This window comes from Labeo rohita, chromosome 20 (genome assembly GCF_022985175.1).
Source record: "Labeo rohita strain BAU-BD-2019 chromosome 20, IGBB_LRoh.1.0, whole genome shotgun sequence".
NCBI classification, from domain to species: Eukaryota; Metazoa; Chordata; class Actinopteri; order Cypriniformes; family Cyprinidae; genus Labeo; species Labeo rohita.
This window is the reverse complement of record NC_066888.1, coordinates 12,535,212-12,561,290: the sequence shown is the minus strand read 5'-3', so window position 1 is coordinate 12,561,290 and position 26,079 is coordinate 12,535,212. Positions and strand designations below refer to the sequence as shown.

General features: G+C 35.7%; 2 protein-coding genes across 5 annotated transcripts; both read right to left on the bottom strand.

The window, feature by feature from the left end:
* Positions 1-1,486: 1,486 nt before the first annotated feature.
* On the bottom strand, positions 1,487-14,153 carry chrna2b (cholinergic receptor, nicotinic, alpha 2b (neuronal)). 2 transcript variants are annotated; one of them, XM_051139088.1, is made up of 6 exons: positions 13,607-14,153; positions 7,183-7,334; positions 6,721-6,765; positions 6,438-6,547; positions 2,522-3,674; positions 1,487-1,945 (listed from the first exon to the last, which is right to left on the bottom strand). In XM_051139088.1, exons 1-6 carry the CDS (start codon positions 13,674-13,676, stop codon positions 1,820-1,822), a joined length of 1,656 nt encoding a protein of 551 aa, XP_050995045.1. In that variant the 5' UTR covers positions 13,677-14,153; the 3' UTR covers positions 1,487-1,819. The 2 variants fall into 2 exon arrangements, with proteins under 2 accessions (XP_050995045.1, XP_050995046.1); XM_051139089.1 differs by having other exon boundaries at positions 13,616-14,153.
* Positions 14,154-15,906: 1,753 nt separating this feature from the next.
* Positions 15,907-25,788, bottom strand: si:ch211-142k18.1 (uncharacterized). 3 transcript variants are annotated; one of them, XM_051138029.1, is made up of 4 exons: positions 25,529-25,788; positions 19,773-20,439; positions 16,619-16,770; positions 15,907-16,268 (listed from the first exon to the last, which is right to left on the bottom strand). In XM_051138029.1, exons 2-3 carry the CDS (start codon positions 20,282-20,284, stop codon positions 16,623-16,625), a joined length of 660 nt encoding a protein of 219 aa, XP_050993986.1. In that variant the 5' UTR covers positions 20,285-20,439; positions 25,529-25,788; the 3' UTR covers positions 15,907-16,268; positions 16,619-16,622. The 3 variants fall into 3 exon arrangements, with proteins under 3 accessions (XP_050993986.1, XP_050993987.1, XP_050993985.1); XM_051138030.1 differs by having other exon boundaries at positions 15,907-16,265; XM_051138028.1 differs by having other exon boundaries at positions 15,907-16,770.
* Between the last annotated feature and the right edge of the window lie 291 nt (positions 25,789-26,079).

The window sequence follows — 26,079 nt, the reverse complement described above, 5'->3', positions numbered from 1 at the left end:
CCAAATTCTGTGTATTCCATTAATTTTCTGCATTCCATTTTTTCACGAAGCTACGAATCACGTCTAAGTTCATCGTCTGTGTACTCCGGCTCAAAAAGTTAAAGTATAGCAAAAAACTCCATCTCATTTTCTCCTACAACTTCAGAATCATCCAACATGGTTGTAGCTTTTTGTTTGTAAACAGCGTTTGACTTACTTGCACTTCCTTAGTCTTTGAGCGTTCGCTTTGTAAACACGGGGTCTGTAGTTCCACATGACCTTTCGACGTGATTCAATAGTATGTAGCGTTGTGGACGCGCATCCCAGAGCTAGTGCTACAAGAGCTTTTGTGCTTAAAAAGTATACAAATTTTTATTTTCCGAAAAAAATGACTGATCGTTTCGCTAGATAAGACCCTTCTTCCCAGCTGGGATCATTTAGAGCCTTTTGAAGCTGCATTTTAACTACATTTTGGAAGTTCTAAATCGGGGCACCAATGAAGTCCATTATATGGAGAAAAATCTTGAAATGCTTTCCTCAAAAAACTTATTTTCTTCACGACTGAAGACAGAAAGACATGAACATCACGGATGACAAGGGGGTGAGTAAATTATTTGTAAATTGTTGTTCTGGAAGTGGAGTTCCTTTAAAAATAATGTTTTAATAATTGTATTAGTCGTAGTAGTACTATCATTACATAAACTAATGTATTTCTGTCACAGTTTCTTCAAATTAAACCAAACTTTTATTTTGAAGGGTTGCAGTGAAGACCTTTAAGTGTCTGTTTGTAAATGATATGATGGTAGTTTTGGTTTTCTCACAAGAAACTGTAAAATGTCCATAAAGGGACTTTCAGTGCAGTCCTTATTTTGAGATAGTATTTATTTGTTCATGTACTCATATACTGAGGCTGCAGAGGCTGAAAACACTGGGAGCAAACATGCAGGATTCATACTTAAATAGTGTTTTTGCGCTTAATATTCACTGACACTAGTCCATATGGCATTTTGCATTTTTAAGTGTACTGACTTACTTTTGATTTATTCATCCAAAATTTGGCAAATTCTGTGACATTCCGTGTTATCCACCTTATTTTTTAATGCGAAAGTAAGCTATTTTCTAGTAATGTGTTAGATTTCCGGTTGATAAGCCACTGTTGGGAAATAAGAATAAGTGCAGTAAATGGTACAACTTTTTGCACCACAAACCACTGTGTTTATAATTACGATAATACATTGAAATAATATGGTAAGACACATGAGTTTGCAATATCTATCAGCAAAAACAGCTGTTTTGTACAGCTAAAAACAGCTGGAAGCCAGACACATTACACTTACAAATGGTCGTCAACGTCACAGTCACAGTGGATACAGTAATTCCACTTTTATGACTGGATTCCACGATTCTGTCCGCGGTTTCCGCATAGTGGAAATCATAGGGCCCTACTTTAGTGTGCAGTCTTTGATATGAAGAGTAACAAGACTTGAGAAATATACCAACCTGATTTTATTTGTGTAGTCAGTTACAGTAAGCCAGAGTTTCTTCCAGTTGGCACTTTTAATTTTTAACAATAATATTTACGGTTATACATTCAAATACAAGCATTTTCATAGACAAGCTTCTTTAAATTGTGGCCCTCTCAATATCTGACCTAAGAAAGTGTCAGGTATTTGATGCCACATTCCTGATGTCAAACATGCATCTGACCCCATGCAGGGGAAATCTCAGCACTTATGTTTCCTGCTGGAAGGGGCGTTGTGTCCCCATGCTGGTTCTTCCTGTGGAAGCCCATAAGTTAGAAGTCTTTATTGTTTATATAATGTACTCACTGGTTTGTTTGCTAGATCATGCCTGCGAGCCAGGGTGGGAGAAAGAGTCCGATTGTGCCCAGCAAACAAACTATGATGAACATCCATAAGAAGATTCTGTCTATTACCATAGCAACATACTTCCAGTCCTCTTTCACCTGTGTGGAGAGATAAGACAAATGAGTGGAACATTATAGGAGTAACACAACATGGAAACTTGGAAAGTAAAGTTTTTTACAAAACTCTCTCTTCAAGCCATTTCAGCAGGGTGGTACCACTGTAATAAATTAATAAATGTATTGTTCATTGTTCATTCGTATAAGTTAATACGTTAACTAACATTAACTAATGGAACTTATGGTAACACATGATTTAATGGGGTTATCCCTGGTGAAAAAACCAGCATATGCTGGTAGGTATGTTTTGATGCTGGAATGCTGGTTAGGTAGGTTTTGATGCTGGTTTAAGCTGGTCTATTGCTGGTTTTTGCTGGTCATGTTGCTGGTCAAAGACCAGCATGAACCAGCAAAGGACGATTAATCGTTTGACAGCCCTAATTGCAATACATTTCAGAATACTGATATTTTACTGTATTTTGATCAAATAAATGTAGCCTGTGTGCTTATTTCAAAAAACAAAAACAAAAAATATTACCGACCCCAAATTTTTGAACGGTGGTGTAAATTATTTTTTACAATTTATTTTTCATGTTAGAGAATTTGAAAGAAACTTACACTAAAGTCCGCATCCTCTGCTCTCAGGTGGTCTGCTATGTAGTGAACCCCCTCCAGAGCTTGCAGGACACTGGGGGACAGAGGGAACGCTGGGTTTTCTGATGTCATGTCGGGCCGCTTTGTGACATTAACTCTTCCACTAAGCTGCCTGGCAGCCATGCCCAACTCCAGTCTAGAAGAGGGGCCGATTTTCTGTAGAGGAGGTGGAGTCGAGGAGAGAGGGCAGGGTGAAGGAGTTTGGAGTGAAAGTGAGATCGCAGAGGACAGCGTTCCTAGTTCTAAGTCCTTATAACAGAAGCGTCTGCGGGACTCGTCCTCCCCAGAGTTCTCCCCTCTGAACCAGCTGGTAGATGTACTGAGGTTTGCGTTTGCCGGTCCAAGCACCCGTGACGTCACCCCTTGGCCCTGTCGCTGCAAGAGAAGGAGTTTCTGTCTGCGACGGCTGTCCGGTGCAGGTCTACGCATAAACAACCACCGTGGGATCAAGTCTAAGAAGACCGAGTGAACCCAACGGGGCATCTTATGAGTGCTGGGCGATCGGTGGTGGACGTTAAGCACGAAGACGGTGATGACGATGGACAAGGTGACGAAGATCATAGTAAAAAGCAGATATTCACCAATGAGTGGGATCACGAGAGAGGTAGAAGGGATGATTTCTGTGATGAGCAGCAGGAAGACGGTGAGCGAGAGAAGGACTGAGATACACAGTGTGATCTTCTCACCACAATCTGACGGGAGGTAGAAGACTAGTACGGTGAGGCAGGAGATAAGTAGGCAGGGGATGATGAGGTTTATGGTGTAAAAGAGCGGTAGACGGCGAATGATAAAGAAGTAGGTGATGTCTGGGTAGATCTCATGGCAGCAGTCATACTTCTTGGTGTTGTAGGTGCCAACAGCATTGATGATGGCCCACTCGCCGCTCTCCCAGTAATCTTTTAAGTCGACTGTGTTTTCGATGCGTTCCAGGTCGATCTTGGCTTTGTCGTAAGTCCACGAGCCGAATTTCATCTTGCAGTTCTGCTGGTCAAAGGGGAAGAAGGTGACATCGATGCTGCATGAGCTCTTGTAGATGGCAGGTGGAACCCAGCGCACTTTACCTGTGTGGAAGAGGTGGGCTTTGGTCATGTGGGTCACCGCAAACTCCCCGTCTGCACTGAAGAGGACAACAACATTAATTTTATCAGTGGCACTTTACTACAGGAAAAACAATAAAATGATTTTATGCATTTTACAATTCAGCAAGATTAAAGGGATAGTTCACCTAAAAATGAAAATTCGGTCACTTATTACTCATCCTCATGTTGTTCCAAACCCGTAAGACCTTCGTTCATATTCAGAATATAAATTAAGATATTATTGATGAAATTCAAGAGCTTTCAGACCCTGCATAGACAGCAACGCAACTACCACATTCAAGACTTAGAAAGGTAGTAAGGACTAGGACTGCCCCCTAATAGTTGACTAACCATCAGTCAACGAGAAGAGGCTTGGTTGACCAAAATTTTATTAGTCACTTAGTCGCAGAAAAAAAAAAAACAATCCACAGGAAGTGGCAAAGTCATGAAGTCTGTGATTGACAGATTGTTAACAGCTGGTCTGTGTGGTAATACAGTACATCAGCAGGACATCCAAATTCATCAACCTCAAATATGGCTTTTCATCTGAAAGACGTATGTAAGTAGCAACTTTACATGGCAGCTCAATCTAATGTTAACCTAGAAAAATTTGAACAGTAGCATGCTCCCTGCATGACAGATGTAGGCGTACATGTAGGAATACATCTTTCGAATCTGTAAAGACTTGTTTATTTGTGTGCACTCAGAATAACAATAAAACATTGCGCTTTTGTAAAATGATGAACGCAAACAGGATGCGCTTTCTGCCATCTCTGTCTCTTGAGCGTAAAACTTCAAAACTCCTTGCATACTTGCCTTTCAGACATGAAAAATATATCTATAGATAGTGAAACGTCTACTTTGAAAGGAACCAATTTGAATAGAAAACAAATATTCGTAGATTATGTAATCCGTATGAAACATTCATACAGGGACATCAATAATGAGGAGATGATGAGTCAGTTTTGCTGACTTCATCTCTTAAGGCGAAAACAAAAATAAAAATGCTAGTTTATCAAAAAATTATTAAAACATTAACACAGTCTCCTTGCTGTTTTTCCCTGACACATTCATAATTATTATATCTGCTGGTGCGCTGTGGCAAGTTTTTTTTTTTTTTGTCAGCACTTAAGCGCTTGTTAGGCTATGTAGGCAATTAAAGGCTCATTACAATGATTTATATTTGTTTTATTAATAAACATGCAACTAGTTGACTAATGCTTAAAATGAACAACTACTAGACAACAAGAAAAATCTTTAGTCAATGGGAAGCTCTAGTAAGGACATTGATTAAATAGTCCATTTGACACCAGTGGTTCAACTGTAATGTTATGAAGCTACAAGAATACTTTTTGTGCAAAAAGAAAACAAAAATAACAACCTTATTTAACAATTTCTTCTCTTCCGTGTCAGTCATTGACTCACAACACATGCGTGTGATGCAGGAGCCGGGGTCTGACGTAGGACCTGGAGATCAGCTGAGACTGACATGGAGGAGAAAAAAATTGTGGGATAAAGTCATTATTTTTCTTTTGACATCAATGCTCATGCAGCATCGATGTCACCTTCTTCCCCTTTCTCCAATTTTATCAATTTTTTATCAAATCTCCAATTTTTTTTATCAAATCTCCAATTTTATCAAAAATATCTTGTTACGAAGATGAAAAAAATTTTGACGAGATGAGGGTGATTAATTAATGACAGAATTTTAATTTTTGGGTGAACTATCTCTTTAATTTTCACAAATTTGAATATTTGCTTAGAAGCAATTAAAACTTGCATGTATGCTGTTAAAATGACTATAACAATGAATATGATGTTGTATTATTATTTTTATATTTTAATGTTTTTACATGAAATTAGCACAGTTTGGTTAAAATGTTCCATTTTACACTAAATGCACAGTGTTGTTATATGACTTTGGTTTTTGGGTTAGTTATATGACATACTATAAATTAAAAATAGTTGGATTAATGATGCATTAAAAAATTAAATAAATGCATAGGTCCCAGCAAGCAATTTTTGGTCTAATAAACGTATATTAGCCGTTGAAACACAGTCTAGACGTCTAGGCTAAAATAAGGTTGTCATTGGGCTGTCAGTGAAAATTTAATAGACGTCTAAACATAGCACTAGAATAGACTATAAATATATATATATATATATATATATATATATATATATATATATAAATATATAGAAATATAGAAATAAAACCAAGCACCTTGTAAATGCTGTTGACTTTGCTTACATGATGTGTAACTAATGACATGTAACTAAATTCAAGATTATTTGGTCTAGAAGTGGGTTACAAATAGCCGGACTATATCGGGTCTATAGTTAAACTAGACGTTAAAATGACGACTATTGCTTGCTGGGGTGGTAGATAAGATCAATAAGTTATCTTATATATAAGCTGTCATATTATAAAATTAAGCCACATGGAGTTTCTTGACTATTTTAAGTCTTTCAGTCAGGACAGATTTGTTCTAATAATGATTGCCAGTTATAGACTGATATGGAAACTGTGTATGGAGAGAGTTGTGGTGTAGTGCCACATTCAAGCAGTAGGCGGCAGTCTAAAGAAGTGTGTGAGTTCATTTCGGTTCATTCCAATGGCATGGAATTGCATACACCTTATAGATCATGTCACTGTTTGTGCGCTTCTGAGAATCAACTCTGCATTTAAAACAGTCTACACAGCATTCTTCAGTAACCATCTTTCGCTCTGGCTTGATTTCTTTGCATTTACCTTGTGGGAATTTATGAGCGTTGTTTAGCTTAGATAAATTGTTACTCACTTGTTGTACAAAACTATATCCGGGACCCAGATTAGTTCTGATGGAACCCTGATGGATGTCACATTGTCGTAGTCTGAAGGCTTCCAGCGTAGTTTATAGTCATTCCACTCCTGAGCGAGAGGCCACAAATGTACAGGAAATTAAAAACTAAATCACTCCATTAAGTCTTCCACCATTAGACTTATCTGCTAATGTTATTTTGCTTATTATTTTACAGACAACTTTGCTCTTACGGTGCCAGATCATTCTTTTTTTTTTTTTTTTACTTTCCCGCTGCACACACCTGCTTTAGCCAGACATTTGTTGTCATCATCTGATTCTTCTCGTCCTGTGGAGGAGAAAAAGATGGAAGGACGGTGGGTATTAGATGAGTCAGGATGCTGGGTTTGCTCCAGCAGAAAGCTTTTGGTTCAGAAAGGTCACAAACACCTTATAATTTTAATCTTCTGATGGACTTGGAGCCTTCAAGGACCATTTATTCATTAGGATTCTAAGGTTTTAGGGCCCTTAATATGGCAATATACAGTAGGAGGTTGGTGTTACTGCCTTTATGAAATGAATATTTCAGCACAAGCAAAATGAAAAAATGACTGGCATGTATGTATGCGAACTGTTGTTTTATTATAGCAGTAACAGTAAGAGCATAAAAGCAAATCAGCATATTAGATTTCTGAAGGATCATGTGACACTGAAGACTGGAGTAATACCTGCTGAAAATTAATCGAAAATAGTTCATTTAACTTACCACATCAATCAGCTGGGCAATAGATAAACCAAACTTGACAATGACAACATCGGAGGTGTTTGGTACAGGCCTTGACCACTTGTTGTAGCCATCGAACAGCTTTTTGAAGAGTTCATCTTCAGCGTGTGAATGAGTCTTCTCACAGCAAGAAACTGCAAGTAGAAAAGAAGACATTAAACTCTGAATCGCCAGTATGTTCACTATTTGACAAATAAAATGTTTCAAAAGAAAATATGCGTTTCAATATATAACAAGATATCTTACTACAAACCAAATAAGATTTTTGATTATCTAACGCTGCTACTATTTGGTGTACAGAACATGAAGGACTATTTTATATGCTTAGACTTAGCATAGAAATAATTTTACATACTGTATATCCAAGTCTATATTGACTCCTAAAACTCATTTCACTCTAAAACATATGACAATGAGAAAGTGGAGGCATTGTAAATTATTGTTCTGCTGTCCTATCCACAACTTTGCATATAAATGGCACTCATAAAGTAAATTACATCAGCTGATAGTGAACTTCATTACTGAAGTGCCAAAACATTCAGATTGCTGGAGAAGCTGTAAGCGGTTTCGCACGCTCAGCTTATTTGGAAGGTTTTCTTATAGATTTGATAGTGGCATGACAAATCATTAAGCAAGTGTGTGAATTTACAGGGCTAGGGTTTAAATACTTAAATGAACGAATGGGACAGAGGAGTCTATTAATTTATCTAGGGCTCACTGACCGCACTATTTGCATGTTAAATAACTAAAACTTATAGTAGCGCTTCATCAGGGGATTAACTCCCATTCATTTCTTTAATCATATATAATTACACGCATCATCACTTCTCAGCCGTCGACTGTAATAGATTTGCTCAAAAAAATTTCCAGGCGAATTATTCCTCACACTTAAACTTCAGCAATATCACGTCAGAAGAGTGCTGTGTTTCTACAAATCATCTGCCGAGTACCTCAGGTAGGCTAATTACAGTCGAAAACAGCGTAATTTCTGAGCAAACAACAGTTTGAGAAGTTATTAGGCGTTTACTCACACTATAAGCGACAACATATAGCCTGTTACTTTGTCTGTTGTTGATCCGACAACGAAAATACTTAAAAAAAACAAAAAACAAAACGTTGCGCTTGCACGTTTCAGATCAAGTATGTGTTTTCGTTCCTAACTGAAATAGTGTTTGAACGAATTAGTTGAGGAAATGAGTTTCTGAATTCATCACAGTGAAACATAGCCCTGGTGAAAAAACCAGCATATGCTGGTAGGTGTGTTTTGATGCTGGGATGCTGGTTAGGTATGTTTTGGTGCTGGTTTAAGCTGGTCCTTTGCTGGTTTTTGCTGGTCCTTAGCTGGTTTATGCTGGTCCTTGACCAGCAACATGACCAGCATAAACCAGCAAAGGACCAGTTTAAACTAGCATCAAAACATACCTAACCAGCATGTGCGGCCATATTGGGGATACTTGGATGTAAACAACAGCATGGATTGCATGGTTAATGTACTACTGAATATGTTTTTCGCAATATTTTGACAAACTAAAGTTGGTAAAGATACCTACAAGCAGTGTTAATTAAGATTAATCAAGATTAGACTAATATTTCACCTATCTGACCGGAAATAAGAACAAACACGAATGTTGTCAAGTATTAAAATTAGTACAGCCTAAAACATGATAACTGACCATTTTCAGCAGCAATTATCAGCAAAATATGCGAGGTTCAGTGGCATTGTTTACGTTAAATGCCGCCAATATGGCCGATTGATGACGCGTTGTGAAAACACTCTATTTTGATAGCGATAAAAGAGATAGAGATAAAAAATGTGTGGATAAGGCATTTATGATAAATTCTTCAGTATTCCATAAAAAAAGAATTTAGATTTTATGTCTTTAAAAGTAGTTTATTTTCTAAAAAAAAACTTGTTTAGACCTAGCATTTTTTTCACTGACACACTGCGCCTGAATATGCCTATTTCCATAGTATATAGTACACAAAAAACAGTGTGCCAAAAAATTATAAAGTTTTTCACATACTATATAGAATGGAAGTAGGCATATTTAGATGTAGTGAGTACTACTAGTATGTCCGAATACACTGGTCGGTCACATGACACTAACCATATGACGAATATAGTATTTTAAATTTTACTAATACTACCTATATTCATAATATATAGAACATTTCTTTTAGAATGTCATTAAGTAAGTTTCTAACCAAATGTAGAACCTATAGTAGATAGTATGTAATTACGGACACAGCTGGAATGTGCAAACACAGAAAGACAGAGAGATACAAACAGTGCTTCTGGGTAAGCTGGAACGCTGCTTGGTTTGAGAGCAATAACTAACTATTGTATAAAAAATAAATTCAATGTTCTCTATTTAAGTTTTCATTTGGACCCTATATGCTCTCAAGAGCATTTCTTCAAACACCTGACATGTGAGAAGCCAACAATTTTTAATGATACGTGGGCCAGTGTGGCTAACTGAATGATGACTGATTGTCCTCCAGAAGGAGGCGTCATGTAATCTCTGCACCTTTGGTTGACACCTATGCAGGACAGAGGCTAGACACCATTAAGACATCCCACTCAGGTCTCATCTCTGAGCTGAGGAGGCATTAACACAGAACCCTGAGGACAGTGTTTGCACATAGTATGTGTCAGGCCCGCTATTTGAGTGCTGTAGCGTGGCTGGAGTTGCTCTCTGAGCGCAGTCATTTGCTGTCTGGAGAACTGAGCTCCCTTGGGTCATGCTGGCACAATGAGTCACACTCTGGGCGAATGACAACATGTCATTAACAAGTCAGATTTAGGGTCTGCACCACAGGGCATTAGCACTGTGGGACATGATATGAAACCCAAGCACATCTAGTGACTACAGTCAGCGGTCTGCAGACGGAGAGGAAAAAAATTTTCTCACCTCTGGCACATTTCTTGCTTTTTTTAAGCATATTGTGGACAGGCCATGCAGTTCAAAACTATTATTACTCGGAGACTGGGAATGCAGTGTATATATGAATCTAATGCAGTGTATATATGAAGAGTTCAGATGCAAAACCAGCTAAAAGCCATCTCGGTCAAAAATGAGATAATGATACTGAGTGAATGCTCCTGACACATATTATACGTCCATCAAATACTTTTACTTCAAACTCGCTAAATTCCAGCCTCAGCCCAATCAGACATACCAGTACTTACGTAGAAACCTACGTAGCGAGAAAGAAATACTAATTTTAAAGAAATACGTCAGATGGATTTAGATGCTTTCGCATCTGAACTCTTCATATATTCCAATCCTATATATATCCTATATATATGTATCAATTACTTTATTAAAATATGTAACTGATTACATTTGATTACTTTTTGATTACTCTTCTAGGTTTCTAATGAATGTTTTCAACAGTTAATCATTTTCAAACATTTAAAGCAAGGCTGGGTTAACCTTCCAGTCGTACTCAACACTGATTACTGTCAGACTTTTAAAATCCTTAATCACTTGAATTAAGATTATAATAATTTAATTTTAAAGCAAAGCCACCATAAAATCAGACTTTAGCACCTCTTTTGACTTTGAGGTCATTCTGATTTTTTATTTTTAAATTTCCAGCACTGGAATGCATTTTAATCACTCGCCATGGAGGCATTTCTTAAAAATGTTGTAGCTTTAAGCTTTTAGTATTCAATATGAATTGATGTCATTGGCAGATGTGGTGTGCTGCAAATTCAAAGAAGAGAACCAATCAAATACATCAGAATAGCATTACTTTACTAAATGGCCGTTAAATGGCAGGAGGCATCGTGCAAACATATTAATCGTTAAAAAGTGTCATAAGTAACTCATTTAATTACATTTTTTTTTTCTCAGTAACTGTAACAGATTACATCATTTATTTTCTAATTAAATTATGTAACTCTGTTATTCCCCAACACTGTATATACATTGTATTTATATATATATAAAAGAAAGAAAGTGTTCATTAACCAACTGTTAACAGTTTAATTAGTAAAAATGTTTCCTTAAAGAGCTACACTAACACTACCAGTCAAAAGTTTTTTAACAGTGGAGATTTTTAATGTTTCTTAAAGAAGTTATTACGCTTGCATTTATTTGTTCCAAGGTACAGGAAAAACAGTCAAATTTTGAAACATTTTTACTATTTAAATACATTTAAATAGTAGTTTTCTATTTTAATATATTTTAAAATATAAATTATTCGTGTTATCAAAGCTGAATTTTCAGCATCATTAGTCCAGTTTTCAGTGTCACATGATCCTTCAGAAATCATTCTAATATTCTGATTTGCCGTTCAAGAAACAATTATTATTATTATTATTATTATTTAAAACAGTTGAGTAATTTTTTTGATCAAACGTGATGATAAAGACATTTATAATGTTACAAAAGATTTCTATTTCAGATAAATGTTGTTCTTCTATTCATCAAAGAACCCCCACCCCCCCCCCCAAAAAAAAAAAAAAAAAAAAAATACTCAGCTGTTTTACTGTTTACTACTACTACTAAACTACAACTACAAACTACTAGTTTGTGAGCAGCAAATCAGAATATTAGAATGAATTCTGAAGGATCATGTGACTGGAGTAATTATGCTAAAAATCATCTTTGAAATCACAGGTATAAATTACATTTTAAAATATATTCCACTAGAAAAAAGTAAAAATATTTCTATTGTACTATTTTTCCTGTACTATGGATCAGATTTTGACTGGTAGTGCATTTCTTCATAATTGACAATGACAACTGACAACTGAATAAAATGTTGAATCAAATATTGAAAAAATAGTGTATTATTAATTAATTTGTAATTAATAACTTTTTGCTTAAAATGCTAAAGAAAACATAACATTAAATAAATAATTTAGATGAAAACAAATTAAACTGGGGCCAATGTGTGGTTTCCTAAAGAGCTAGTATATTATTATTATTATTATTATTATTAATAATAAAAAAAAAAAAAAAGATTTTCACTTGGAAACAAATGTCGAATAAAATATAAAATTAAAACATAATTTACATAATTGAATGGATTTATGTATCTATGTACAGTATGTATTATTTATTCCATAGTTTTCACTAAAACAAGGTAAACTGTGTTGACTTGGTATTTTTACCATTGTCAGAAAATAAACAAAATGTTTGAAGTTTGATAAACCTTCTTGTTTTTATTACTATTTATAACAACATTTTTGTTGTTTTGTTGATTTTATTGAGTTTTTAAGGTAACTGTCTAATTGTCTTTATCAGTAATTAAAGTGCAGCAAACCTACCACTGCATATACCACTCTTTGGCACGACGATTTTACTTTAAAATTTAAATGTTCATTTTATATAACAAAAGTTTTATTGTGAAAATTAATGTTTAAGGTAGCCTACATGTAATTTCTGTATATAATGTAAACGAACATTAGAATTCTAGACTCGTTCTCAATTCCAGGCTGGAACTGTAAAGTCTGCGTCAGTTCTGCAGCCTCTCAAACAGCGATAACAGCGCATCTGTTCTCCAGTCTGTGAGGAGCAGAGCAGGTGGACGGATTTCACTATACAGTCTCGTAGGCTGTTAGATCAAAGCCTCGGACCTGAAATTGGATGTCGACCTTCTTCTTCGTGTATCTCCGTTCAACTCTGGAAACTTTCCAGACCTCGGGATGTTCTTAAGCAAATCCCATGCAAATAGCGGCGGTAAAGTGCATCCAGCTGCAAGCGTCAGATGCCCGCAGTGATATTCATTCATCAGGAGTCCAGCGGCTGCTGACAGCGAGCGGCCACATAAATAAAGAGACGCTCGTGGAGAGTGCGAGCGTAAACGCAGAGTGATGAGCAAGCCCAATAAATCTGCCTTGATTTAAGCGCCAGCTTGGCCGTGGAGAGGACATTTCATTTTACTGGCAATCGTGCGTGCCATTCTAATGCCTACACATCTCTGACTGTGGATATGTGGAAGCCAAACCTACCCCTGCATCTTAAACCAGCTCATTTTGCTGGTCTTAGCTGGTTTAAGTTAAACTGGTCTCCCATTGTGACCGACAGAAAATCAGATTTAGCTGGATGTTTTAAAACTGTCAAACTGAATCAATCTGATCAAATCAATGCACGCTGGAAATGTCTAAAACATGCACATAAAGCATTCAAACATAAACTTTGTGTCTAGAAAGATTTTCCGTTTCTGGTCCAGGATGGCCAAAGCTGGTTAAAGTTGACAGACCAACTTAAACCAACAACAAAGCCGACATTATACCAGATTAAGGTGGTCAATAGCCTGTGGTTTTTGGAAAATGCTTGCTGGTTGACCAGTCAAAACCAGTTTATAGTCTTCTGAGACCATCATGTTCCGTAAGTCTCTCTGATTTCTTTTCTTAAGCAATATGGGGGGAAAAATCAGAAGTGAAACTTACTTGACTCACATAGGATAATGCAGAGAAGAGTTATCCTCAAGAAGAACCGCGGTTTCTCAAAGCGCTCCATCTTACAGCAAATTACTTTTAATGCATTTCTATATTTTCATCTGCATTCCACACGACAGACTCCGTATAATTCAGTGGCTGCTGTGTTTTCTGCTGTGGTTTCATACTCTACATCTGGAGTTGGTGGTTGTATTTAGGGTGAGATGTTCTCGTTAAGCTTTTTCCCCTTCCCACGTGTATTTTAAGTGTTTTTCGTAATAATGTTTCGAATTAAGTCACATAATTCCAGTGTTTTCCCATATTTATCCAAACCGCAAGTTTCCTTCTCTCTACGTGGAAAAGCACGATGATGATCTTAAGTTTGGCGCACCTGTCCAGCGAAAGATCAGGAACACAGATGCCGTCCCGCAAAAGTATTTTTAATTTCCATGTGCATCCCAAAAGAATGATTTTTAGAAGTAGATATATCCCAGAGTAACTCCATTTGTGTCACAAAGTGTATAGATGCACTCATGACCTGGCTCCTGCTGTTTCCAGGGTTTACTCCAGACTGAGCATCTCTCTCTCAGTCCGCCTATCCACTTTAATGTCAGGCAGAAAAGGTGGGAGGGACCACATCACAAGTTCACGAGCTTGAGCACATTTTAAATTGTCCGATTTCTATTCTCAACAAATCTGAATGCATTTATTATATATGTATAAAAACAACTTGAACTCAAAATGTATGGATACGTTCGCGAACGCGTACGCAGACAAACCTAGTCAAAAAAGGGCCAGAATATTGCATCAAGTGATTGTTATTGCAGGTAATCACCGCTTGAGGTCAGGGCAGCTGAATAAATGCTGACGGAGAACTCAGAAGGTGAAACGGAAACGTTTTTCTGTGGATGACTTTAGAGACAGAAACATCTATACTAATAATAATTATGCTAATTAAACACACATAACCGGAATTCTGAAAGTAAGCAGTAATTATGTCTCATTGCTATTTTTACATAATAATAAGCAGCCTAAACAATTCCTTGCTGTAAGTAGCATTTTAGGGTTCCCACTCTTTTGATCAATATCTATGACATATTTACAGTCGTTTGTGGTAACTGCATTTTATTCTTAATCGATTTAAAGAGTTCACACTCTCAAGGAGCAACATCTAGCTGAGGAATTACTTGGAAAAAAAAAAAAAAAAAAAAACAACTATCCACCGCATTTTTCCTGTTAAAGAGGATGCGTCGCATTTGTAAATGTTATGGGTCTGGCTTCCAGTCTCATCTGCGTCCAGCTCTTTAGCTGTACAAAACAGCTAATTTTGCTGCTTGATATTGCAAATTGGTGGGTCTTACTATATTATTTTAATGTATGAGTTTAATTATGAACACATTGGTTTGTGCAAACAGTTTACACACGTTGTTATTCTTCGCATTAGTGGCTAATGAAGCGAAAGTATCACTGATACTTCGGCTTTGAAGAATAAGGTGGGTATAGACAATAGAAGTTTTCATGGCTTTCTCCATTACCTTTTTTTAAATTCGCTATTTTAATTTAATATTTTAATTTAATATTTTACAGGACTGGAAACCTGATACCCTGACAGTCTTACAAAAAAGTTCACTTAATGTGAATATGATATAGAGGGTTTTCACGGCACGTCATCAGTCGCCATATTGGCGGCACGGAACGTAAACAATGCCACTGAACTGAACGAAACTCGCATATTTTGCAGATTATTTCTGCTGAAAATAGTCAATTAATGTCATGTTTTGGGCTGTACTAATTGGTTAGACCAGGAAAAACATTTGGAGTACTATAGACTGCCAAAATTTCTAACAAATCAATGAGAAGAGTTCAAAAAAACTGTGAGAAAAGGCGTTTGTGGCCGAACTGAACCAGGATTTCCAGGGCAAGAATCTTGACGATATTCGTGTTTGTTCTCATCATTTCCAGTCAGATGAGTGAAATATTTAGCTAATATCGCAATTAACACTGCTCGTATGTATCTTTACCACCTATTAACTTTAGTATGTCAAAATATTGCGCCCTTTCCTGCTTACCAAGTCTTTCTCTGTATGATTTAGCAGCTTCCACACATTTTTTCCATGGTTTAGACAACATAAATTAGCAGAACAACATATTCAGTAGTATATTAACCATGCAATCCATGCTGTTGTTTACATCTGAGTATCTTCAATATGGCTTCGCATCTGGGTAACTCGTGACGTAAGTGCAAACCCTCTATTCAAGGCCACATCAAGATAGCATACACACAGAATTGCCTCAAAAATACACATAAAGTGACACAACTGACTAGAATAATACACTTATACTTTAATAGCATACTTACATTTTAATCATTGATTAGAGTACTCACAAAATATTTAAAATAACATTCTTCAGTCGCAAAGATTTCGGATTTCTTCTTTCATCTTTTGATTCTTTATATTCTGGCTCCAAGCTGCCAAGTCACGTTTTTCTTTATTCCTCAGTGACATCACTGCCATGTCCTTTTTTTTCTTCTTTTTTTCTTTCTCCGTCTTGCTCTCTCTCTCTCTCCAATGTATGAGTTCATGCTTGTTGATTTCCAGACCCTCATACAGTCTTTTCACCATCTGCTCCCTAGCGCCAAGACAGCCAGACCATAGCTGCGGGGTTGTCTCTACTTGGAAAGAGAATATTCTTTTAAGATGTCACCTCACTGCCAAGATCATTTTTTCAGTTTCATTGTACACAAAGCCATTATATTTTCATTATGGCTCACAAATGAACATAGGACAAGAGAGAAAAATATAGTTTGAGTTTCAGTTCTTTCTCTGACAATAGTGCTCTTTCCAAACACATAGTAGGCAAGGGAAATAAAATATAAAAAAATGCCACCAAATTGTCCACATAGGGACTATTTAAGGTGACAACATTGTTTTACTGTTACATTGTTTTACATTGTGGATAAATAGAGACGTGACATGTCATATAACACTTTTATCTGTTTTTCCAGGTTGGATGGCTTCCCACCGAGTCATTTAATTTTGCGGCGCTGTCTCATGTTCTTCCTCAGCTGTTCGATCATCTCCACATGCAGGGTTCGTGAGGAGCTCTCCAGTCGAGTGGCGATGTCTGTTGCGGTACGCAGCATTTCTTCAAAGGCAAGGGACTCCTCTTTTATTCTTTGATAAAGACAAAGTAGAGACAACATCAGAAATAATACAAGAATAGAGAGAGAGAGAAATGAACAGGGGCCTCCGTGCTTAGATTTTCTTGAACCAGGGGCCTCAAAGGGGCTGAAATTTACATTCCTTCCAACTGTCCAGGCTGGTGATGGAAAACGCAGAGACCAGAATTGAAGACGCGTCACTGTGGTTAGTCTGAGGCTCTATGAGCTACAAGCTTTTTTTTTTTAATCATGTTTATAAGCACATATTTCTTGTTTAGGATCATTTTAACAGTTTCCTGAAAGTTTTGTTTGCTTGTCATTTATTATCTTTTACCTTGAACATGTTACTTTATGCATGCAGCCTTGAAACACTCTTGAACTGGGAATTGAAATATTAAGGTCTATAAATTAACACTCTATTTATTGGGAAAACATATATGTAGGGTACAACAGGGCTAAAGGCGCCCCAGGGTAAAAGGTGCCTTTGATATTATTTTCCTCTAAACCACTACACTGTAAAAAACAATTTGTTGAGTCAACTTAAAATGATTTGTTACCGGGCTGCCTTAAAATCTTAAGTTCAGTCAACTCAAAAATTGTTTATTCAACTTGAAATGTTAAGTTATACTAAGTGACAACTTCGATATTTGAGTTGATTCAACTTAAAATTTTAAGGCAGCTGGGTTACTTACCCATCTGTTAAGTTTAACAAACACAAATATCTAAGTTACTTAGTACAACTTAACATTTCAAGTTGAGTAAACTTATTTGAGTTGACTGAACTTAAAATTTTAAAGCAGCAGGATAACAAATTATTTTATGCTGACTCAACAAATTGTGTTTTTTGTTTTTTTACAGTGTAGATGGCAGAAAAACGTGGTGTAGCACTTTCCAAAACATTTGCTTTTCGAGATACACGTGCAAATTTGTCTGACCTTGACATGATCACAGTTGTAGATTTAAGTAGCAAATTCGAAATTCTTGAATATATCTTGAGACAAAGGTCTTCTTAATGATTTTCAGTTTTGTTTAAGATAATTAAAACAGCAGGTTAATATAACAAAAGAATATGTTAAAGTATGGTATTTGAGGTAAAAAGCACTCCCTGCTTTGTGCTTTAGCCCTGTTAGGGCTAAAAGGCACAATAATTAACATGATAATTAATAGATGGCTGACTTTTCCATTTGTTGACATGACATTGTTAGATTCAGATGGTAAATATCATATATTATGTTGGGTGTCCATCTTAGAAATAATCACCATGTTTAGAATGAAACCATCATATTTAAAAACATGATATTAATCATATCATATAATGAAATATCAATTGTTGTTACTAGCGTAAATCTATATTAAATTATTATGGGATCTCCTTCAGTGCTTTCATAATCTTTACATTTTAAAATGATTTTGTTTCTGTATTTTAAAATATATGTTTTATATGAACATATTTTAATGACAGTATATTTATTGAACAAAAATTAATTCTTTTATCAAAATAAGCAGAGAATAGTACAAACTTTGCTAAAATGATTGTTTTGAACAAGTATTAACTTAGACATTATTAAAACAACAACAACAACAACAACAACATTATTTTAGCTAAAGTATTTGTATCAGTACTGTGAGCTTTTACCCTGTATGTGGGGTAAAAAGTCCCCCTTGCCACCTCATGCATTTATATGATTTTTAAACCAAATAAACAATTTGTATGATTTATTTTTACACAAAATCTGTTGTTCCATAAATATTCTATACAAACGTATATATTTTTTCTTCAACTAAAACACTTTGGGCGCAGTGAAAAGCAAATGTTTCTTAGGGTGTGCCTTTAACCCTGTTGTACCCTATATATATATATAAATTATACAAATAATAATATTATAAAATATATTATTAATTAACAATATTTTATTTAATAATATATTTTAATCAGCAATTAAATTGACCAAACATTAAAGTCAATAAATTAACTTATAATAAATTAACTTATAATAAATTCAATTATACAAATAATAATATAAAATATATTTATAACTAATCATATTTCAAATAATAGTATATTTCAATTAATAATCAGAAATTAAATTGACAAAAAGTTATAGTAAAGAAATGTTTAAATATTCTATTTCACATAAATGTTGTTATTTAGAATTAACTATTTATCCTGAAAAATACTGTTTCTACAAAAAAATTAAGCAGCACAACCATGGTTGCCAGGTTTTCACAACAAAACCCATCCAATTTCTACTCAAAACTAGCGCAAAAGTAGCCCAATCAGGTTTGAGCGGGTCCCCTTTTAAAAATCGCATTCCGGGGGGTAAAATACACATTCTTTAATGGGGTTCCCCTGGTAAAATTAAATATTACGTTATTGGGATTGCTTCAGCCTGCGGAAATAAAAAACAACCCGCGGCAACAGTGTTTCAACATTGCTAATAAGAGGAAATGTTTCTTGAGCAGCAAATCATCATATTAGAATGATTTCTGAAGGATCATGTGACACTGAAGACTGGAGTAATGATGCTGAAAATTTAGCTTTGCATCACAGGAATAAATTAAATTTTAAAATACATTAAAATAGAAAACAGTTGTTTTAAATTGAAATAATATTTTATAATATTATACTGAATTTGAATATGGTTTTGAATATGTATTTTTTGTATTTTTTAATTATTGTTTTGAATAATGGATGCACAACTTACCTATATATTTAGAAAAATTAGTATTGAGATTTACATACCAACTATTTTAATACTGGTGCATCCACAAAAATATAAAAATAATCCCTAAAACATAATAAATAAATGCACTCTGATCTTTCATCACCATCTGTGAACAACAAATTGTACAATTTTGACACTAGATGTTTTGCATATGTATTAGATTTTTCTTTCTCCTCTTTATTATTCAGGTTTGTAGCCTTAGAGCATCATAAATTGTTAAAAACCTTTTGTTTTGCCTTCAAGACAAAAGCATATGATTGTTTTAAGATTAAGATTCAACTCGTCTCACTTCCGAATTCCAGCCAAAGTGGCTTGAGCATCTCCCTCCAGCTGACTCTCCAACTCCTCCGCTGCTTTTGTGACCACGCTCTCACAGCTCACGTGATCCTCCCTGATTCCAACAATGTTCTCTTGGATCACCTCCTCGTAGCGCTGATCTCCCATTTCTGCTCCTACAAACTGGACCAGATTCTCTATCACTGCCTGGTTCCCATGCTGAAGAGCCTTTAGATAAGCAACTTCCTCTCTGAAAGCTCGTAATCGCCTTGACATGACTTGGCTGGTGTGGAAGTTGACATAACAGTCTCCGCCTTCTGTCTCTGGCAGGCTGTGAAAAACAGGCCTGGTCCTGTCTGGCTCATCCCCGACTGTATGCAAGACCGAAGCGGAGGAATTGCCAGTGACCGCAGTCCCAGAGACGTCACCTGATCCCCACTCTCCATCATCACCACTCTGGCAGTAGACTGGCATCACTAGGAGTGTAAATAGCCAAGTGCCCAGAGTAGAGTGAAGCCTCATCATGACCCAGAAGAGGGATTAAACCTCTATGACCCGGGACTTGACGGAGTGATGGATGAGAACCCAAGCGATGACAAATGTAAGGTCCCTCTTGAGCCACGCAAAGCTGGACAGAGCTCTTCCACACAATCACCACTGTTGCAAAGCTCTGACCTCATCTGTGAAGAAATAAACAGACGCTCAAGTAATGTTTTACCAAAACTTTTATTCAATGGAAACTATTCAGTATTGTTCAAAAATACTGAATATTCCAAAAAAGTCGGTAAGATTTTTCAAATCTTTTTGAAAGTCTTTCTACATGTAAAATACAGTAAAACAATGATATTGTAAAGTATTTTAACCATTTTAAATAACTTTTTTTTATTTGATTATATAAAACAAAATTAAACAAAACTAGAGAAACTAAAGATATTTCAGAAATTATTCTAATATGCTGATTTGCTGCTCAAGAAAAAATTATTTTTTTATTATCAGTGTTTGCCTTTTTCCACTAAAAATGTGAGATATAAACTTGCAGTTCTGAGGAAAAAAGTATTTTTTCCTGCAGGATTGTAAGTTTACATCTTGCAATTCTCTTTTGCTTAAACCATTCAATAAAAAGTTCTTGCAATAAAAGTTCTTACAATTGTTAGTTTATATCTCACAATTTGGACTTTTCTTTTCAGAAGTGTGAATATATATGTCACAGCTGAGACTTCTCTTCTCAGAAAAATTCTTAGAATTACAAGAAAAAGTCTGAATTACCAGATATAAACTGCATTGTGAGAAATAGGGGTCAGAATTGCCTTATTTAATTATTTGTTTATTCCAAGCGCAGAAACAAATTTCCGTAGAAAATGTTTGTGCTGCTTAACGTTTTTGTGGAAACTATGATAATTTTTTGTTGAATTCAGACTTTAAAGGGAACCCCGGGTTTAGTGGCGTAACTTTGTTTTAAAAAGTGGGTGGGACAGGAGTGTGTGTTTTGGGTGCGGTTAATGTATTGACAAAGAACTAATTTTTTACATGATAATTTTATTCCTGTACTATAATAATATGTATTATTATCCGCGTGATAAGAGATGATTCATGTCAGTGAATAAATACATAGATATGCATTAATTATTTGTACTCCCAGATAGTCTAGTGGTAGAATTTTCATTAGGGGTGTTAGAGGTTTTGGGTTCTAATCCGCCCTCGCATAAATTTTTTCCCCTTATTAAAATCAAATATGTTATTCAGTGATCGTATATCAAGAGGAGGGACACGTTTGTGTGTATTTTGTTTGGTTTTTTAACCGGAATGAATAGATAGTCTCCGCAACATCATTGAATGGTAGATTGAAGCGCTTATGGGCAAACACAGAGCACGAGCCGCAGTGAGATTGTTCCGTAACATCGTAATGAACATTCAGCATGATTTTAGAAACAACAGACCGTATCTTATTTAAAAGAAACTAATGTTTTATCAGCATTAGTACGTCCGTGCCACGAGATAGATTTTAAAAAAGTGGTGGGGACATGTCCCACCCATAGATTATGCCTATGCCGGGTATTAAGACTTGTATGGCTTAATATAATATCAATTATGTCTCTTACTGAAATATGTAGCAGAAAACCCATGAAAGATTTATGTTATTTTAAAAAATCCACATTATTTTATACATGTTTTGGACATTCGATGACGTGAAATGGTTGCACTCTTTGAGCTACTGGCGCTATACCTGTTGCTATTTTTACCACAACACAACTTGGAAAATAAAATACTGATATGATGCCACATTGTGCAGCTTTTGGTTGTAATTTTCAGTCGAAGAGCAGCAAGAGAAGCAATGTAAGCCTTCACTGCTTTCCTAGCGATAAGAAGAAGAGAAATGAACGCGAAGATGCCTATGGATGAATAAAACGTCCTAAAGACCCGCGTCTTTGTTCTCTTCACTTAAGCCCTGATGCCTTTGAGGTTTTTAGTAGACCACAGCTACTGAAAGAGCTTACAGACGGCAGAGACAAGAAACACCAGATGCCATCTTGGCAGGATGTAAACATGCCATCGCTTGTCATGACGCCGCAGCCACTGAAGGAGTTTTTTAGTGTGGATTTCACTCGATATCCGGGGGGAAAATCGCTGATACAAGCATTTAGTTTAAGCGCTTCTATCCATCGCCACCTGTAAACTCTTTCAGTAGCTGTGGTCATTGTGTCAGTATTTTATTTTCCAAGTTGTGTTGCAATAAAAATAGCAACAGGTAGCACCAGTAAGCTCACAGAGTGCAACCATTTCACGTCATCAAAAATAATGGCACTCCTACAGTTCAAAATATGTATAAAATTATGTGGATACGTAAATCCTTCATGGGTTTTCTACTACATATTTCAGTAAAAGACATCCTTTACATTATATTAAGCCATACAAGTCTTAATACCTAGGGTTCTCTTTAAAAAAAGCTAAAGAACAGCACTTACTTAAAATTGATTTTTGTAATTCATGGCATTAAAGTATTTATATTATATTATATTACATTATGTAGATACCAAATGGACTAAAAACTAGTCAAGAAAAATACACATACCTTCCCATAATTTCCCAAAACTTATGTTAAAAAATGAAAGATCATGAGAGGTCAGTGAATGAAAGAAGTTGCTGTATTTGTGAAACAACTGTCTGCCAACTGTACTGTGAAAGCTAAATGAAGCAGTAGACTTTTACAGGGGTTTCCGGAGCATGTGGAGGGGGGCTTCCTGCTGCTGTGTGTAGCGAGCACATTCATTTATGTGAGGGCCCTGAGTTATAGCACATGACCCATTCTGGAAAGGGAAGCTGTTTGTTTAGTCTTCCATGCACAAGGATGAGTGCCCTCCACCACTCTCTCGCTCTCTCTTTTTACACTCTTTCAAAGAAAAAGTGTGAGCCCTGTCTTAGATAATATAAATCACAAGGACTTAAGACTCTTTCCTTTGTACAATTTCTACATACTGCCCTCAGCATCAAAAAGTCTTGGATGATCATGAGTATTTCAGATGGTTTTATAAACTAGTTTCCTTTTAATGTTGAATAAATAAAAACAGCAATAAACTGACTTAAAATAATGTATTTGAGAGTTTCTTTCCTTTTTTAAGCAGGTTTGTGTTTTTCTTGTTAAAAAAAGGAAGACTTTTTGGGCAAAGAAAAAAATAAGATTCTCAGAAAACAAGCTTTATTATCTTACACAATTTTAGCATCTTAGGTTGCTTTAAGGATATTTAGGTATTTCTGCTGCAAAACAAGTAAAAAATGCTAGATAAATAAAAGTTTTTTTTTCTATCTCCTGCTCTTTCATTACCTCATCTCTCACGTCTTCAGATGTGACTGAACTGACAACTCACACAATCTATTTCAGTGTCCTGTCTTACTCCAGGGCGTCCCAACACTCCTCTCAACATCTGGAAATGTGTGAAATGCGATATCTGTCTTCGAGGGAAGACGGCAGCTCTTTTCCACAGTGTGAGCACTTTTGGATTCTGCGGTAGTTCAGTACGCTTTGCCTAAAAAAAAACTTTCTTGTGCTTGTTCTGGGCAGCATGAAAATTTCAATTTTATGCTCATGTATTTTTATTTTTAGCATTAGCGTAGTCAAATCTGTGGGTTCCTTGCAGTCATCTTTAAAGTCAGTACACTGTAAAAAACAATTTGTTGAGTCAACTTAAAATAATTTGTTACCTGGCTGCCTTAAAATTTTAAGTTCAGTCAACTCAAAAAGTTTATTCAGCTTGAAATGTTAAGTTATACTAAGTGACAACTTAGATATTTGAGTTGATTCAACTTAAAATTTTAAGGCAGCTGGGTTACTTACCCATCTGTTAAGTTTAGCAAACACAAATATCTAAGTTGTTACTTAGTACAACTTAACATTTCAAGCTGAATAAACTTATTTGAGTTGACTGAACTTAAAATTTTAAGGCAGCAGGGTAACAAATTATTTTAAGCTGACTCAACAAATTGTGTTTTTTATTTTTTACAGTGTAGTTGTCAAATCGGTTTGTATTTTTATTTTTGAATCAAAAAACAAAGACACTATCAATCACTATCAAGCTCTTTTAGTAAAAAACAATTTAAAGAAGCGCCATCAAGAACATCTTTGCTTCTCTACAGCAGTAATTTGTTGTTCATGCTTGCTGATTGACATTTGTGCTTCATGGAGGAAGGATAATATCTGTAACTCAGCCGACCGACACAGCCTGTAATGAACTTCTGCTCTGCTGTGCATGCAATGATGAAAGCAGTGATTTATTTCTCATTTAGTCCTGAAGCACTTGAGAAAATGAATCTCTTTTATTATTGTGAAAATTAAATACTGAAATGTTTTTGCGAGATTTTTTTCAAACTTAAGTTTGAAAGCGTCAAACGTATTGAGATGAGAATAAGAAATACTGTTCCTGTTATATTGTTCCTTAACCAAGCAGAGCAAATGGCCATCATATGGAGAAATTATTTTTAGATTTACTGATTAACAATGTAAATGAACAATGACACAATCATCTTGATTTGATTAGCCACTCTGTTTTTATCCCATGCAACTGCCCGCACTGCCAATCTGTAGCTTGTAATTTTTTACAACGGAGAAAAAAATTAAACCTTTTAGACATTTAAATGATACTATTGGATCCATAAAAGCCCATTTAAACAGCGGTTTTGACCTTTACGTTTCCTCCAGGCACCTTTTTAATAGCATTGTGTCATTCCTAAAAATATATGCCAAACCAGTTCAAAGCTGAGGAAATGCAGTATCTTTTTAATGATAACAAAATCTGATGCCGTTTCCAAATAAAAAGTCACGATTAGCTTTCAGAAATAATGCCAAGTGTCTGGAAGTTGTCATGTTCTTGTGCTGAAACTCATCCGTCAGAGCAGATGAATAAATTTGTGGTATTGAAAGTCTTTTTGAATGGAAAATATGAAGTCGCTTTTCCAGTTTTGGGTTTAATTTAGTCTTACTTACATTAAAGAAAATTCCATGCGCAGCAAAAAAAAAAAGAAAAAGAAATAGTTGTTTAAAGTTTGAGTGTGGTGTATGTCACACTATCACTGCATATTTATGAAATGTAAAAATGTCAAAGATTTGTTTACTCTAATTATTAAAACAATTAGTCATGCACTCAAAACAGTGGTCACTCCAATTTTTAGGCCTTGAATGCACAAAAAAATGCATAAACTAGCTCTGCCATATTAATCAAGACAAGGTCTTGTTTTTTAAGGTAGAAACAGCAGAAGGCGAAAGCTGACAGAACTCACCAGAATCTTCTGCCATGTCACAACGTTAAGCCATGTGTCTGGTCAAAATGTTCAGAGCTTTGCCATTCAGAGGTAGAGAAGTGGAGCACATATGATCAGCCTGCCTCACTTCTTCCCACAAAGTTTGAGAACCTGAAAGTCTGTGCCCCTATTTGGAGACTACTGGAAGGGGAGGGAGTGTTTATAAAAAGGAAGAAACTCAATGATTTCTTTCTTTTGTGGTCTGGAGAGTGAGGGAGAAAGAGAGAGAGAGAGAGAGCGGGAGAAGAATATTAGGGGGGAGCGTGGGGTAATCTAGTTCACATCTGTGCCCTGATGTCTGATAATGTACAAGAGTTTCGGAGAAAAGGGTCTTTTTATGACCATACCAGATTTTCACTCAGCCATTCAGTTTAATACGAGATATGAATGAATGAAGAGAAAGCTGTAAAACAAACTAAAGCTTTGAAATCCACAGTATGTTTTTCTTTAACTTCAAAAGGGTGAAAAGAAGTTATAAAAACATCACAAGAGCTTCTCAGACCTAATGTTTATCCATCATTAACTGACAA

Bases quoted from the DNA above. Each gene is read 5' to 3' on its own strand.
- chrna2b (XM_051139088.1), bottom strand. From the start codon at position 13,676: ATGGAGCGCTTTGAGAAACCGCGGTTCTTCTTGAGGATAACTCTTCTC. The intron at 6,766-7,182 runs GTAAGTTAAATG...TCTCCTCCACAG, and splicing joins TTGCCCAGCTGATTGATGTG to GACGAGAAGAATCAGATGAT. The intron at 3,675-6,437 runs GTGAGTAACAAT...TGTCCTCTTCAG, and splicing joins GATATAGTTTTGTACAACAA to TGCAGACGGGGAGTTTGCGG.
- si:ch211-142k18.1 (XM_051138028.1), bottom strand. From the start codon at position 20,284: ATGATGAGGCTTCACTCTACTCTGGGCACTTGGCTATTTACACTCCTA. The intron at 16,771-19,772 runs GTGAGACGAGTT...TCTTTATCAAAG, and splicing joins ACTTTGGCTGGAATTCGGAA to AATAAAAGAGGAGTCCCTTG.